The sequence below is a fragment of the Bubalus bubalis genome, chromosome 8, assembly GCF_019923935.1.
Source record: "Bubalus bubalis isolate 160015118507 breed Murrah chromosome 8, NDDB_SH_1, whole genome shotgun sequence".
Taxonomy (NCBI): Eukaryota; Metazoa; Chordata; class Mammalia; order Artiodactyla; family Bovidae; genus Bubalus; species Bubalus bubalis.
In genome coordinates, this window is record NC_059164.1 from 46,208,293 (window position 1) to 46,224,148 (window position 15,856).

Below are 15,856 nucleotides of genomic sequence, written 5' to 3' on the forward strand. Positions count from 1 at the left end.
TTGAGGTCTTGAATGTCTGAACACACCTTTATTCTTTATCCACATTTGATTGGTAGTTTACTAGTCATGTACAGAATTTCAGTGTGAAATAAATTTTCTTTTGAAGTTTGACAGACATGCTCTAATATCTTCTGGGTTTCTTTGTGACCATTGAGAAATTGAATGATATACTGATTCTTGAGCCTTTCTAAATGATCTCTTTTTTTTCCTCTCTGGAAGCCTAGGATTGTCTTTCTGACCTCAGCGTTCTGCAGTTTCACAGTGACAAGCCACAGGATGAGTCAGGTTGTAATCCATTGTGCTTGGCTCTCAGTGGGTCCCAGTTCAATCTGAAACCTCTTGACCTTTGGTTTGGAGAAATTTCTTTAATTATTTTGCTGGTGATTATTCTTTCCCTAATCGCTGTTTGTTTTGTTTTGTTTTAGAACTCTTATTTTTTGGATTTTAACCCCCCTGGAGTGGTCCTCTAATTTATTTTTTCTTTCCTATTTTTTACTTACTTGATCTTTTGCTTCCCACCCTCCTCCCCACCCCCGCCCCAGGATACTTCCCAACATTCATCTTCAAATTATTTTACTGAAATTTTCATTTCTACTATTATATTTTTTGTCTCTAAATGCTCCTTTTAAAATAGTAGACTGTTAACTGCTTTATGGTTGCAATGGGGGTCACGCATCTCAGGATATAAATAAAGTTTTCTCCTCGTTGAATGTTTTCTGTTTTCTCTAAGGGTTGCTTATTTCCCTTCCCCCTGCTTGCTTCAGTCTCCACTTTAACACTTGCACGTTTGTTTTGAAGTCGTCAAATCCCTGGGTTCGCTATTTAACTCTTGATGGCAGTCCTAATTCTCCTCTCTAGCAAAGAACAGGCTTCTTTGGTCTCTGCAGTTGGCGAAGTATATATTAGATGCCGAGTCCTTTTCCTCCTTTCAGCTTCCGGAATGTGATCTGCACCCTCCAGGTAGAAAGTTGGAGGGTCACCTCTAGGTGTATCTGATCTGCGGTAAAAGAAGTATCCAAAGATAAAAGACATTGGAAATTCCGCAGCTAAACAGTCCGACCAAATTACATTAAAGCCAGTCGACAAGCCCCCTCACACTCTCAGAACATCTGGTATATCATCGGAAATATAAGTTGAAATGACTTAAATGGAATTTATGGTGTGGAGGGAGGGGTACCTTCAAGCTCCATCATTAACGACCTCAATGCAGTGGAGAAGATTTTACCGAGGTTAAGAAAGACCTCCTCACCGCCCCTCCTCTCCCCGGCTTCTCCTTCCAGAGGGGTTGATCCGACCCCCGGACGGCAGGGGGAGCCTCTGCACACGGCCTCCGGCTGCACTGGCAGAGCCTCTCTGGTAGGAAAGGAAGAAACCAGAGAGACGGTGCAGGAAGTTGCCGTGGCGTCCGGCGCTACGGTCTCCGAGGCTCAGCTCTGATCGCTGGCCGGAGCCAGAATCCACTGGCCACGCTGGCTGCGCAAGGAGCAGACGACTCGTGCGGAAGCAGGATGTTCCCGGCCGGCGAGATCGGCGAGCCACCCGTCACTCCGGTGAGGTGGCCCTGGTGACCCGGGGAGGGGACACTGGTGGCCCATTGAGGTGGCACAGACCTCCAGGGGAGAGTGTCTCAGTGAGGTGGAGTTGGCGGCCTGGGGACGCGGTTGCCATGACCCCGGGGAGATGGCCCTTGCTGCTCTGGTAAGATGGCAGACCTCCCGGGGGAGGTGGCCCCAATGCCGTAGCTCTGGCGATCCCTGGTGATATGACCCAGATCGTTCTGGAGATGTGCCCCTGGAGGCCAGGCAAGGTAACCCCAGCTCTCCTGGGGATGTGACAGTGGTGGGCCCAGGGACGTGGCCCTTTGGGAACCTCCAGACTCTGGCCTCCCAGGAAGTTGAGAAGTTGTCCTCCACTGGATGCCCCCTGAGAGCTCTGTGTGAGTTCCACCTGTCAGGTCAGTCTTAATGTGTTTGTCTTACCTGTTCTCCTTCTAGTGCTGCTCTGAAAATGGTGACCAAAAGAAGAACCTCAAGGAGAAAAGTAAGCAGATTCCAAACACCTTAGCACTTTCCACCCAGCCATCTCTCCACAACTCGGTCCTCGGGTCTGCATCCAGAAGGATCTTGTTAGCCTGTTAATCTTTTAGATAAAGTATCATTTTTTCCTTTTTGTACAACCTGGTTGCATAGTTGTTGAGTCGTTCAGTTGTGTCCGACTCTTTGAGACCCCATGGACTGCAGCACGCCAGGATCCTCCATCCTTCACTATCTCCCTGAGTTTGCTCAGATTCATGTCCATTGAGTCGGTGATGCTATCTAACCATCTCATCCTCTGCTGCCTTCCTCTCCGTTTTCCTTCAGTCTTGCATGGTAATAAATACTAATTATCATGCACATATTTTTAACTTTCAAGACTGTAATATGTGGGGTAATTTGGAGACTAGCACTTCCTGATCCCTACCTAGTACAAGGACTGGTGTGATTTCACTCCAGTGCTGCCCTTCCACTGGGTTCAAAATAACTGGGGCCTGCCTGTTATTTTAATGAAGCATCAACTTGTTAAGCATCAGGAATTTGGAGGGGCTAATGATCTAGGAGAGATGACCATCATTGTAGTTGCATTTAAAGGAGTCAAATAATAGTTGTTTAGTTGTACTCTACCTTCAGTGAATTTGCAGTTAACATTGATCTGGGAAGAGCACAACAGATCACCTGGTTCCGGGACCTTGAACTGGACAAGGAAAGGGAAAAGGTCAATGTTTACTACCTGCAGGGGCACATGCCAGGGTTGTGAACATTTGGCATTTTACTTTAATGAGCTAAATGTGCCAAGCTTTTGGAAAGCAAGGAATCATCAAGGGCTTTTGAAGTGAAATTTATGGGGAGAGGAAGGGGGAAGCATGGAAGCAGCTGTTCCATCAAAGAGTTTTTGGTTCTTCTGACCATGGCAAATAGTCTGGGAATGAATAGTGGTAACAGAAAGGGTGCCCATGTTACCATATTGCTTTAGGACTTAGACTTGCCCTTAACATGTCCTGTTGCTACAGTCTGTCTCAGAAAGCAAACTAGGAGCACTTCATAGTACTTGGCAGTCACAGCTGCCACAACTCAGCTCCTTTTACCTAAAGGCAAAGGATTTGAGAGTATCTCATACCATTCAGTTAAACCCTTCCCTTTCTACCTTTCCCCCATTCATATGCTTGGGAAGTTGATGCCACTGAGCTGTAGATTTTATCTTTGCCCCTCCTTTGGTGGCTTGGTCAATTTCTCTGCAGTTAAAAGTGTGCTTTACAAAAAGTAGAGGAGAGACATTAACCCCTCCCTCCTCACCCCTGCAAATCACCAGTGGGTCATTTTAAAGGATGTTATTTGAATAAGAATGTACTATGGTGCATTTAAATGGTTAAATCAAAAGAGTATAATTTTTTTCTAAAAAGTGAAGATAGAATTTACTCTGTAAGCTACAGCAAGCTTAGAGTTCACAAAACATTCCCTCTGCCCATAGCCCTGCCTCTGTGTCTGCAGATACATCACACAAACTTACATGTTTTATGTAAGATAAATGAAAAGACATGGCATTGAGACTCCTGTACATAATAGTATATGGATTCCTGTAGTAATAAAGTTTGATGTAGTCCAGCCAATTCTGATCATATCTGAAGAAGAAGAAGGTAAGAATATCATGTTAAGAGTCAGAAAACATGGATTTTAGTCCCATTTACAACCTTTTAAATGTAGGCTGGGCAAATGTTAGAATTTATAGTTCGGAAGTTGAGGCATAGACTTTTATTAGTTTTGCTTCTACCTATCAGTGGGCTACAGGTTCTCATAGTATGTGAAAAAGCATTTAATTCTTATAAATTGAATAGAACAAAGGAGAAAAAAAAATTTTATGGGCAGGGGGAGGGGAATATACACAGTGTTAAACACTGGCATATATTATGTTAATTGCTGGTAGTTACATTTTACACACACATATCTTTATTTAGATGTTCTTTCATTTTGTCAGAAGTGACTGTTGTTTTCTCATGAGGCTGATTATAACTTCTTGCCCATCATTGCTGTTTCTTTAAAACTTTATTTTTGAGAAGCAGACTCACAGATATAGAGAACAAACTAGTGGTTACCCATGAGGAGAGGTAAGTGTGGACGGGCAATACAGGGGTAGGGTATCTAGAGGTACAAACTGTTACGTATAAAATAAGCAGTGAGTGAAATAAGTCAGACAGGCAAAGACAAATATCCTATGATATTGCTTATATGTGGAATCTAAAAAAATGGTACAAATAAATTTATTTACAAAACAGAAGTAGAGTCACATATGTGAAAAACAAACTTACGGTTACCTGGGGTTGGTGGTGGGGGGGAGAAGAGGGAGACTTGGATTGACACATACACACTACTATATATAAAACAGATAACTACTAAAGGACCTACTGTATAGCAGGGAACTCTACTCAATACTCAGTAATAACCTATATGGGAAAATAATCTAAAGAAGAGTGGATATATATATATAACTGATTCACTTGCTGTACAGCAGAAATTAATACTACATTGTAGATCAACTACAATACAAAAATTTTTTAAAGCTATGAGTATATATTGTACAACATGGGGAATATAGCCAATATATTATAACTATAAATGGAATGTAGCCTTTAAAAATTGTGAATCACTGTACTGTACACATGTAACTTTCTGTACAGCAACTAACTATACTTAAAAAAAGAAGAACACTTTATTTTTGGTAAAGAGCCCAGTTCTACAAGGTTAAACTCCAAGGAAGAACAGGTGAAGTCCAACCAGGAGTGCTTCCCAGGAGGCTCTGTGTTGTTCCCCCAGCTTTATCTTATGCGCATACCTTGTTTGCTTTATGGTTTTGCTTTTTAAGAAATTGCCATAGTCTTTGTAATGAAATATGTGCTAGTACAATCAAGCTTTTAACAAACCATAAATGGTTTATTTAGAGAAGACCAAATCCTTCAGGCAAACCTGGAGTAAAGAAATGCACGGTATGTTCAGGTTTATTCTAATGTTTGGTTTCCATGAAGTCCATTCTCTCTTTCTCTGGGGCCTTCTTTTATAGTATTTATTTTCATTTGGAGTTCAATGGCTAGTCCTCTAAATTTTTTCATTTCTTGGGTTTTGTTTTTTAAATTTCTAGGTACAACTTATATCTAGAGAGATTAAACCCTGTAAATGAAATAATTCAAGTTGTGGACTCAGTAGAGTTGAGTGTGTTTAGTATCAGGGAGCTTAATGGCTGCACAGTGACATGATGGTGTTAACCAGTATAAAGTCTGACCCAAACTTTGGGTTTCCTAAGCTTCTGCAAGAGGGAAACCACAAGGAACCAAAAGGAGACGCTTACACATGGAAACACACTTCAAAGGGAAACAGTTCATCTTAGCACACGGGGGTGGAGGAGGAGAAGGGTATCAGCTGTGGGTGGTGACGCTCCTACCTTCTTTGCCAAGAAGCTGCTCTGGGCCTTTGGGTTTGTCAGGTTCAGGGCACATTCAGAAAGCCGTCCTGGTGTAGACCATCACAAAGGTATAGCTAGACATCATCTGGAAAAGAGGAGCCGTGCTGTTGGTCCAGAAATTTAGGAAAACAATTGCCTTTGAAGTGAATTGTTTAACTAGAAATTTGTTTTCTTCAGTGTTTTGTTTAAATAAAAATCAGAATTTTAAAACTGAAATACTTGAATCTTCCTTCATTCTACAAAGATTCAAGGTAACTTGCTTAATTATGCCTTAAATATTCTGAATAGAAGAAGGTATAGAGTCTTGCATAGTGAAAAACTGGCTTGTGAAATACAGGACATCATTGACTTTTTTTGCCATGGAAACAATCTCATTTCAGATCGTACAATTTAGTGGTTATGCTAGCCATTTTTAGTTTTTCCTGGTAATTTGTGTTTTCTCTCATATTTCCTTTTTTCCCTGTGTCTGAAATGGTCAATTTTGTACAACTGCATTTGAAACTTAAAACTCTTTTACATAAGGAGGAGTTTTTATTCACTGGTCTCCCTTTCAGATTTTTTTCATACACTTGAGATCTTTCAATGCCATTTTTCTTTTTTAAACATTTTAAAACCAGAGTCTTCCTTTGATGTTATTCTAGATTATACCATCTGGTTCTTTACAAATTTTGAAAATATATTACTAATTTAATAGAAACTGCATCAGTAGAATCAGATTTGACCTTTCCTCTCCAGTAACAAAATAGATTCTTAAGATACAGTTGTCTGGAAACATTTAATGTGTTTGTAACTGCATTATCATGCCAACATCTATTGAAACCTCTGGTTACTAGGACAGAATTTAGTAATTTTTCCTTCACTCTGAATTGCCTCATCTCTTAAGCATTTTGTAGTATACTTGATCAATAAATTGCTTTATAGATATTCATTTGGGTATTTGTCTATGTGTATATTTATATACATATATATATATACCCATATTTGTGATGCTGAAGAAGACTGAGAGTCCCTTGGAATGCAAGGAGATCATACCTGAATTAGCTAAAGCTCCAATACTTTGACCACCTGATGCGAAGAGCCGATTTATTGGAAAAGACTCTGATGCTGGGAAACACTGAAGGAGAAGAGGGCGACATAGGATAAGATGGTTGGATGGCATCACCAACCCAATGGATATGAATTTAAGTAGACTCTAGGAGATAGTGGGGGACAGGGAAGCCTGATGTGCTGCAGTCCATAGGGTCACAAAGAGTTGGACATGACTTAGCAACTAAACAACATATATATATGCATATGGAGTCATCACTTGGTATCCATGGGGCATTGCTTTCAGAACCCTTGCATATATTAAAATCCCTGGATGCTCTAGTCCTTTATATAAAATGGCACAGTATTTGCATATAGCCTACACATATCCTCTGTATGCTTAAATCATCTCTGCTGCTGCTAAGTCGCTGCAGTCGTTTCCGACTCTGTGCGACCCCATAGACGGAAGCCCACTAGGCTCCCCTGTCCCTGGGATTCTCCAGGCAGGCAAGAACACTGGAGTGGGTTGCCATTTCTTTCTCCAGTGCATGAAAGTGAAAAGTGAAAGGGAAGTCGCTCAGTCGTGTCCAACTCCTAGCGATCCCGTGGACTACAGCCTACCAGGCTCCTCCATCCATGGGATTTTCCAGGCAAGAGTACTGGAGTGGGGTGCCATTGCCTTCTCTGAAATCATCTAGGTTACTTATAATACCTAATGCTAATAATAATAGTGTACATATTAATACAGTGTCAATGCTATGTAAATAATTATTGGAGCATGGCAAATTTATGTTGATTTTTGGAACTTCCTGGATTTCTTTTTACTATTTTTTTTATATGCAGTTGGTTGAATCCATGGACGTGGAGGGCTGATTGTATATATAAATATATAAGATATAGTGTGTATATATATACATATATTCATATTCATTTATACACACTATAGTCATTTGGGTATTTTTGTGAACATGTATATATACACATATACATACAAATACTGTATATAAACAAAATGCCATATATAGTGTTTATTAACTTTTGAAAGTAGACATGTTGCCTTATATATCATTTGCATTTCCTTTAACTCTATAGTAGTTGGTGGTGTTGAGTAATTGTTACTCTTTTCATTTTAGGTGACATAAGTATTGCAGCTCTTGTTGAAAATGAACAAGTCTGTGAAGATACAGATAATGGTGATCTCCCTTCCTGTGTGTCAGCATTTATAGAAAAGGAAGTCGGAAATGACCTTAAATCTTTAAAGAAACTTGATAAACTCATAGAACAGATGACAGAAAATAAAATGCAGTTAGAAGAACAGGCAAGTATTAAAACCCACTGAGATGACATCAGTAGTATACTCATTATGTGCTGTGTGCTCAGTTGTGTCTGAATCTTCATGACCCCAAGGACTGTGTATAGTCTGCCAGGCTCCTCTGCCCATGGAATTTCCCAGGCAAGAATCCTGGAGTGAGTTGCCATTTCCTTCTCCGATACACATTATAATGTAATGTAAATACAACTAATATATCAATACATATAGATCTCTTCTAATGGTTTTATGGTATTCAAATGTGGCTGTACATAATTTAGTTAACCCTTATTGGTTGATCTCTTTGCTATTCCCAGTTTTTATCATAAATAATATGAAAATAAACATGGTTATATTAAATCATAAATCCCACTGAATTATTCCTTTATTAAAAACTCATCATGGCATCCCATTGCTTATTGGAAAAAGCCAGGTATTCTTGTAATGCCCAAGATGCCCCCTACCTATTTCGGCTCATCTCTCTGCATTTCTCTGGACTGGATTCTGTGCTGTCCTCCCCATTTTGCTCTTCTCTGATCATGACTGAGCTGTTTCTTTTGCCTGAAATGCCGTTGCCTTCCAAACTTTCCTAAAAATTTCCACCCAGCCTACGAAGGTCTGTTCATGAGTCATGCAAGTACAATTGCCTGGAACCCCGTAAGAAGTGCAGAATTTCAGTCCCTACTTCAGACCCGATGAGTCTGAATTTGCACTGTATATCTCTAGGTGATTCCTATGCACATTCAAGTCTGGGAAACACCACCTTAGTACACCATTACACCTGGCATCTCTTTCATTGCACTAATCCCACTATTGAAGATGTGTCTGCATCTTTCTTTCATAACAACTGAGATTAAGGGCAGATGCTGTGTCTAATTTATCAGTCCCTAGCACAGTGCCTGGTGTAGAATAAATGTATCATCAGTGTTGATTAAATTGGAATTCCTCTAATATATTCTTACCATATTGTACTGATGCCTGATATTTGTATGTGTTTCTATCTACTATAAGAAAAATCCATTTAATAAAGTACCATTTCTAAAGACATTACCTGGCTATCTTACCAAGCATGTCAATGGTTCGTTCTTAACCGGGGCTTAAATCAGAATCACCTGGCAAACTTTTGCAAAATACAGAAACCCAGACTTTTATCATCACAGTCTCATTTGTTTTTGAAGGAAAATCTTTAGTGGGGAAAGCAGGTAAATGTTCTCTCACTGGACCCTCTGAAAGTGCTTTGTGATGGTAGACCCAAAGATACATACTGTTTACCAGGGCCCTCCCTACACACCTCCACATCAGCATTTTATGTTGAGGCTTGGGTAGTATAGGATGCAGAAATCCAGCCTTTCTTTTGAAACTTTTATTTATTTATTTATTTATTTTTTTTAAAGCTTTTAAATGACAATTTTTATTTCTGTTTAGAACATACATGCATTTTGAAGGTAACTAATAAAGAAGGTTTTGAGAATCTTACCTGATAGTTGCTGTTTTTTATTGTTTTTATTTTTGGTATGGTCAGGTACTTACATTTTCATCAGAAATCCCTAAAAGAATTCACACTGCCTTAAAAAAGGCAGAAGAATCAAAGCAATTCCTTAATCAATTTCTGGAGCAAGAAACCCATCTCTTCAGTTCCATTAACAGCCATTTGCTGACTGCACAGCCCTGGATGGAAGATCTCGGAGCCATGATTAACCAAATTGAAGAGATTGAACGGCATCTTGCTTACCTTAAATGGATTTCACAAATTGAAGAACTAAGGTAAAATAAGCCTCTTTGTTCTCATAATTATTATTTTCCTTTGAGACTCTGTCTTAGAGAGTACATGGATGCCATTAAATAATTGAGTTAATTAAAGATTATAATGTGATTTTACCAGTTATGAAAATAGCATTATGATAATGATTCCTTTATTGTGAATGAACATAAACTTTTCAGGGGCTTAATTTGCATTTAAAAGAAAGGAATCCAAGTAAAAAATTCAAGTCCCATAGTTGTACTGTGCACACACAATGAAAATTATAATGCCACATTAATAAAACAGCTCATCAGAGTAGTAATATTCCTCTTTTTACCTTTTAGAGGTGGTCACTTAATGAAATGGATTGCTTTATCTATGATTCAAATTTTTTTTTTAGTGGATATCACCTAGGAAGAACTACATAGTGTATTATTAGATGAATAACAAGCCCTCCTACTTTTGAATAGGGAGAAAAAAAAAAGATGGTAGACCCTTGAACAAAGCAGAGGTTAGGAGCACCAGAGCTCCTCCAATGGCAAGTCTGCATGCATCTTAAAAGCAGACTGAAAGTTGCTCAGTCGTGTCCAACTCTTTGCCACCCCATGGACTATACAGTCCATGGAATTCTCCAGGCCAGAATACTGGAGTGGGTAGCCTTTCCCTTCTCCAGGGGATCTTCCCAACCCAGGGATCAAATCCAGGTTTCCCTCATTGCAGGCGGATTCTTTACCAGCTGAGCCACAAGGGAAGCCCATACTTCTACTTCTATAAGCAGACTTCTACAGTTCAAACCCATGTTGTTCAAGGGTCTGTTGTACTTCTTTTTGAATTGAATACATATCATTGATTGATTATGTCTGGTATTGCCTTTCAAACAAGCTGAATTAACATTTCTGCTTACATTTTGCAGATGTTTTGGTTTCATAATTTCAATTATGAAAATAGCTATAAAAGACAAAATCTGTTAGGAAACTTAATGATTAGAAAAGGGGAAGAAAGAAAAATGAGAGAATGAGAGTAGGGGAAGGCCAAAGCGCTGTCAAAAGTACAGAACAATACAAATGTGAGCTACTGCCTGAAGCAGAGCCAGTGGAAAACAAAGGTGTGGAGCAAGGACTAGTGCCTAGTGGAGCTGGGCGGGGTGACGGCGGCGCATGCCTGTTCCCACAGAGGGCGCTGTGCCCACCCAGGAGCGGAACTGACGCGCTGCGGGAACCCAGCTCATAGTCAGCTTCCAGCTCCTCAGCCAAGCCTTGGTAAAATGCACACAGGCTGCCTAGAGAGAGAGCACTTCCTTCCAATTTCCTGATGACCTCTGAACAGAGATTAATGATTTGAAAAGGTTAACTTTTGTTCCTTATTCTGGCTTAAGATATGGAATGTGATTTTTATCAAAAGAAGCATTTTATTTTCAAATGTTCTTTGAGCCAGTGTGCAAAATGGTAGTCATATGCTGAATTAGTCCTGAACACATGTTGTATTTGGCTTGTTTCAAAGAATTTGATTAATAGTTTGATTTTACATGGAAATCTTGATTTCTGATTCTCCTGAAAATGTTTAAGATTTGGCCACATTAGACCTACATTCCAGTGTGACAGCCCTAGGCTAGAGCCTTAGGGTGGGGTATGTGCTTTTTACTTGGCCCCACTTTGCTTTTCTTAATTTACTTTGCCTGTCAGGCCTTTCTAGGCATTTGACTTTGCTACCCTCGCTATAGAGCTTGCCTTAAATTTTATGTGCATCTTGGCAGTAACTTGAAAGGACTCGACTCTGAGGTGCCACCTCCCTAAGTTCCCTATAGTCAAGTTCATCTGGGCAAAGTAGATACAGATTGAAGACTGGCATATTTGACTTACCAGATGCCACCCACATTCTCCCCTTGGATTATGATTCTATAAAAGACAGATTTCTTAGAAATGAGGGGTGCCTGATAGATTTCTTAGAAATGAGGGGTGCCTGATGGAATGTGACAGAGGACAAGTCTGTCCTATTGGGAGAGCTGAGCAGGCAAAGGTGGAGGGAGATGTCCTGAACACAGCCCACTGCTCTTAGGAGGATGCTGAGGATTCCAGGCTCCTAAAGACTGGGGTATCAAGTTAAAAAAAACAAAACACTTTAAGTTGGTGCTTCCTTCTTCTTTTGGTTGTAGCTTTATGTAAAGCAGGAGGAAGAAGCAGTTTTCCACATTTGGAATTATTCTGAACAAAGTGTCTTTCAACTTTGTTATTCCTTGTCTTTCAGTGATAACATTCAGCAATATCTGATGACCAATAATGTCCCAGAGGCAGCCTCTACTCTGGTGTCTATGGCGGAACTTGACATCAAGCTTCAGGAATCGTCCTGTACTCATCTTCTTGGTTTCATGAGAGCCACAGTTAAATTCTGGCATAAAATTCTCAAGGACAAGCTTACAAGGCAAGGAATTTATCTGTATTTCATGGTAATTGCTTTCAGATGGCTATTTCATGTTCATTGGGTTTGATAGCAATACTTCTCTCACTTTTCTGTTACAGTGATTTTGAGGAAATTTTAGCACAGCTTCACTGGCCATTCATCACACCCCCTCAGTCTCAAACTGTTGGCATCAGTCGACCAGCCAGTGCCCCTGAGATACACAGTAACCTGGAGACACTGTTCTGTCAGCTTCTGAAACTACAAACCTCGTATCTTTTGGGGGGTAAAACTTACTGAAATTTCTTTTTTCTAGAGTGGATTTGGACCAAAAAAGAAAGCTTTCTGAAAGTGGCCAAGAAGCGAAATCGGAGGAGTACTAGGTTGGGACTTACCTGTGTGTGCTTATGTAGTGGGGGGTGCTGTTCTCCTTCCAAATAAACTGCGTGTGGGTGGAAGGGCTGTGAGGGGTTCTGAAGTACATGATTGACCCAAGTTTGCATCATATATGGGTCTCTTGGGACAATCAAAAAACTGGGCAAAATTGGAAGGAAGCCTTAGTAACTTAGTGTTAATTTAATAAAATGATTATTCAAATGTGTTTCCTTACCTATTATCCTTTATCTTAGGAAAGATTAATTCTAATAACATGTCTAATGGACTTTTTACTTAAGTCATATGTAATTTAAAGTGAGAGTACATATTATCTGTTGTAATTTTACTCAGTATCATATATATCTGCTAGAAAAATGTTCTGTGTGTATACATACCTATATCTATACATATATGCTTTTCTTTTTCCTTGACTTTACTATGTCAGAGATGAATTATTTACTGAGCCAAAACAGCTTCCAGAAAAATACTCTCTTCCCGTATCCCCTTCTGTCATCCTGCCCATCCAGATTATGCTGACTCCCCTTCAGAAGAGGTTCAGGTATCACTTCAGAGGGAACCGCCAGACTAATGTTATAAGCAAGGTGTGCTTTGCTGCTTCTTGCCCTGGTTTTAATTAATAGCAAATACTAAGGATTTCTGTACTTTTGCTGGCTTAAGTTAAATTCTGATTCTATCCACATTTCTGTTTTTTCTCTAAAGAGCTAAATTCCAGTTTTGTCACTGCCCTTTACAGATATAACTTGGGACTTGTGTTGATATGTTGTTAAGAATCAGTGCACTCATTAACACACCATCTGACCTCTTCCTCAAGTTTCTTCTGGGGTGTGCTGTAGCATTTGCTGTGGTACTTTTTTACAACTGGATCCACATGTGTTCCACTGTGCAAACTGCTCCTTCAGGTTTAGAAATACATCAGAAAGAGAAGTGAGAGTCAAAAGATAGTAGAGCATTAGCTTTTGAATGGAAGTGCTGATGTGTAAGTGATTTGTAGTGGGACTTCCCTGGTGGGCCTGTGGTTAAAATTCTGTGCTTCCACCATAGGGGGCATGGGTTTGATCTTTGGTCAGGGAACAAAGATCCCATGTGCCATGCAGCACAGCCAAAAAATAAAAATAAATAATAATAATAATAATTTAAAAAATATAAAATGATTTGTAGCTATACAAGAGAGAGTATGGGGATAAGTGACAGGAATGACTTTGAGGAAATTATCACCAGCATTTTAGTTGAGGGACCACACCCATGTGTATTGGACATCCTGTTGAGACTTTTTCTTTAATCTGCTCTGAAAATCAGAGACAACTGTTTTCAGTGAAATTTGATTGAATGTGTTGAGAATTATAACCTTGGGAGTTGCTAGTGGGTGGATACTGTTTATCCTTGAAGTCTTCCTACATGTGATGCGGTGCAAGTAGCAAAGGAGTCCTACAGTAAGTGTTTTGAATTAAATGATCTTAAATGCCTGATTACACCAGACATTGTACATGTCACATATAAATGAGTTTACAGGCTTTATAGAATTGTAAAGGAATCAAGGGACAGGCAGTTATATCTATGTAGGGAAGAGTGGGATGACAGTGAATTTCTGGTTCTCAAATTCAGCTTGTTCTTTTGTACTTCATGGGTCTTCCTCTCTTGGATGGGGTGTTGGTGGAAAGAAGAGTAGAACCAATTAGGAAGTGGTAAGTGACACAAAAGAAGTCTAAACTGTAGAGAGGCAGTAATGATTTGAGGTAAGAAAATTGTTAGTTCTGTTGGTTGCTTTTTAAACTGTAGTTCCAGTGGTCCTAGTACTGGGACACAAAGCCTGAACTGTGCAGGCCCTGAGATTACCTGCCCCTTTTTCATTTCTGTATTCCCAGCATCTAGCACCCAGCAGGGTTTTACCTTTCAGAAAATGTTTTAGAGTTCCTGTCCAACAAAACTTAGGTTTATAGAATCACCTCTAGTGACAATTTAAAAAACTGCACACTTACATTACTTTTCTATAATTGCAGCTGCTTTAAGTCTTTATATTTTTTGTAATGCAGACCAGCCAAATTTTTCTTAATGTAGCTTTTGAAAAAAAAAAAAAAGAAGAAGAAAGTCATGTTTAAAAATTATTTTGGAAAATTATTTCCAAAAAAATTATATAAAGGCCATCATTCTTTGTGATACTTATCTTTTACATATTTCTAAAGTGCTAGGTTTTAAATATTTATGGTATTGTAAATTCATTAGTTGACTTAAGCCACATTATTGAAATTTATTGGGAGTACATTGGGAAACATTTGATTGTTAAGCCTTCCATGAATGTAAAGTGCAGAGTCAAAATTGTGCTCTTATGTATACAAACATTTAACTAACTCTAACTTTCTAGTTGGAATGACTTAAGAATTCAAACTGTTCATATTCTTCCTTAGCCTGAATGGTACTTGGCTCAGGTTCTTCTGTGGATCGGGAACCACACTCAGTTTCTGGATGAGAAGATTCAGCCAATATTGGACAAAGTGGGCTCTTCGGTAAACGCAAGGGTAAGAGATTCAGTCCAAAGCATTTCAGTTTCAGAGTTGCAGGTGTCCATGAATAAGCTGTCATTTTCATTACCTTATGCTTCTATATTTTTTTAGCTTGAATTTTCTCGGGGCCTTATGATGCTGATTCTTGAGAAGTTAGCTGCTGATATTCCTTGTCTGCTCTATGACGACAATCTCTTCTGTCATTTGGTGGATGAGGTGCTTTTGTTTGAAAGAGAACTACACAGCGTTCATGGCTATCCTAGCACTTTTGCTAATTGTATGCATATTCTATCAGAGGAGACCTGTTTTCAGAGATGGTTGACTGTGGAGAGAAAATGTAAGTGCTCATATGGCCGTAGGCTGGGGAGAGATATCTCTTATTGTGAATACAAAATTTTAGGTGTTATTCTTCTCCAATTCTGGGTAGAAACTAGAGCCATCTAAATTTTTCTCGGTTGAGGTTTATCAAGTTGCCTTCAGAGATTATCTTCTTTTCTCCCCATCAAGCTTCAGTTGTTCCCACAATTGTACTCTACGTATTTCTAGGGTAGAATATTCAAGCCAGGGACTTCTCTGGTGCTCCAGTGGCTAAGACTTGTGCTCCCAATACAGGGGGACTAGGTTTGTTCCTCAGGGAGCCAGATCCCACATGCTGCAACGAAGAGTTTGCTTGCTGCAGCTCAAGATGCTGCATGCCACAACTAAAAAGATACTGAGTGCCGCAACTAAGACTGGCACAGCCAAATAAATAAAAATACTAAAAAAAAATGTAAGCCAGCAGAGTTAACTGTTTTATGGATTTTACATATAGTATTTCTGCTCTTATGGAATCATTCTGGATGTGGCTTTTCTAGTCAGTGAAGATATTTGGAAGATTCTGGGTAGGTGTGGCGGGCAGAGGTAAAAGATCTTACTTAACCTTAAAATAGAGCATGTTATATATAGTGCAACTAGTAGGAGGGTGTACATTTACTTTTTTACAGAAAAATGATCATTCCTAAGAAA

General features: G+C 39.4%; 1 protein-coding gene and 1 long non-coding RNA gene across 4 annotated transcripts in view; one reads left to right on the forward strand and one right to left on the reverse strand.

The window, feature by feature from the left end:
• On the reverse strand, nt 1-1,386 carry LOC112586476. Its single transcript, XR_003110920.3, has 2 exons — nt 1,178-1,386; nt 1-997 (listed from the first exon to the last, which is right to left on the reverse strand). It is a non-coding gene; the product is annotated as an uncharacterized LOC112586476 (long non-coding RNA).
• The window catches only part of RINT1 (RAD50 interactor 1), a 24,044-nt gene continuing 9,555 nt past the window's right edge, over nt 1,368-15,856 (forward strand). Inside the window, exons 1-9 of one of the 3 annotated variants that reach the window (XM_006070137.4) lie at nt 1,368-1,550; nt 1,995-2,040; nt 7,647-7,831; nt 9,345-9,586; nt 11,808-11,981; nt 12,080-12,229; nt 12,778-12,934; nt 14,756-14,866; nt 14,963-15,188. In XM_006070137.4, the coding sequence (XP_006070199.3) occupies nt 1,509-1,550; nt 1,995-2,040; nt 7,647-7,831; nt 9,345-9,586; nt 11,808-11,981; nt 12,080-12,229; nt 12,778-12,934; nt 14,756-14,866; nt 14,963-15,188 (1,333 nt within the window). In that variant the 5' untranslated portion in view covers nt 1,368-1,508. Of the gene's footprint in view, nt 1,551-1,573; nt 1,699-1,994; nt 2,041-7,646; nt 7,832-9,344; nt 9,587-11,807; nt 11,982-12,079; nt 12,230-12,772; nt 12,935-14,755; nt 14,867-14,962; nt 15,189-15,856 lie in introns of those variants that run through there. The other 2 variants (XM_025291071.3, XM_025291072.2) reach the window with 2 other exon arrangements.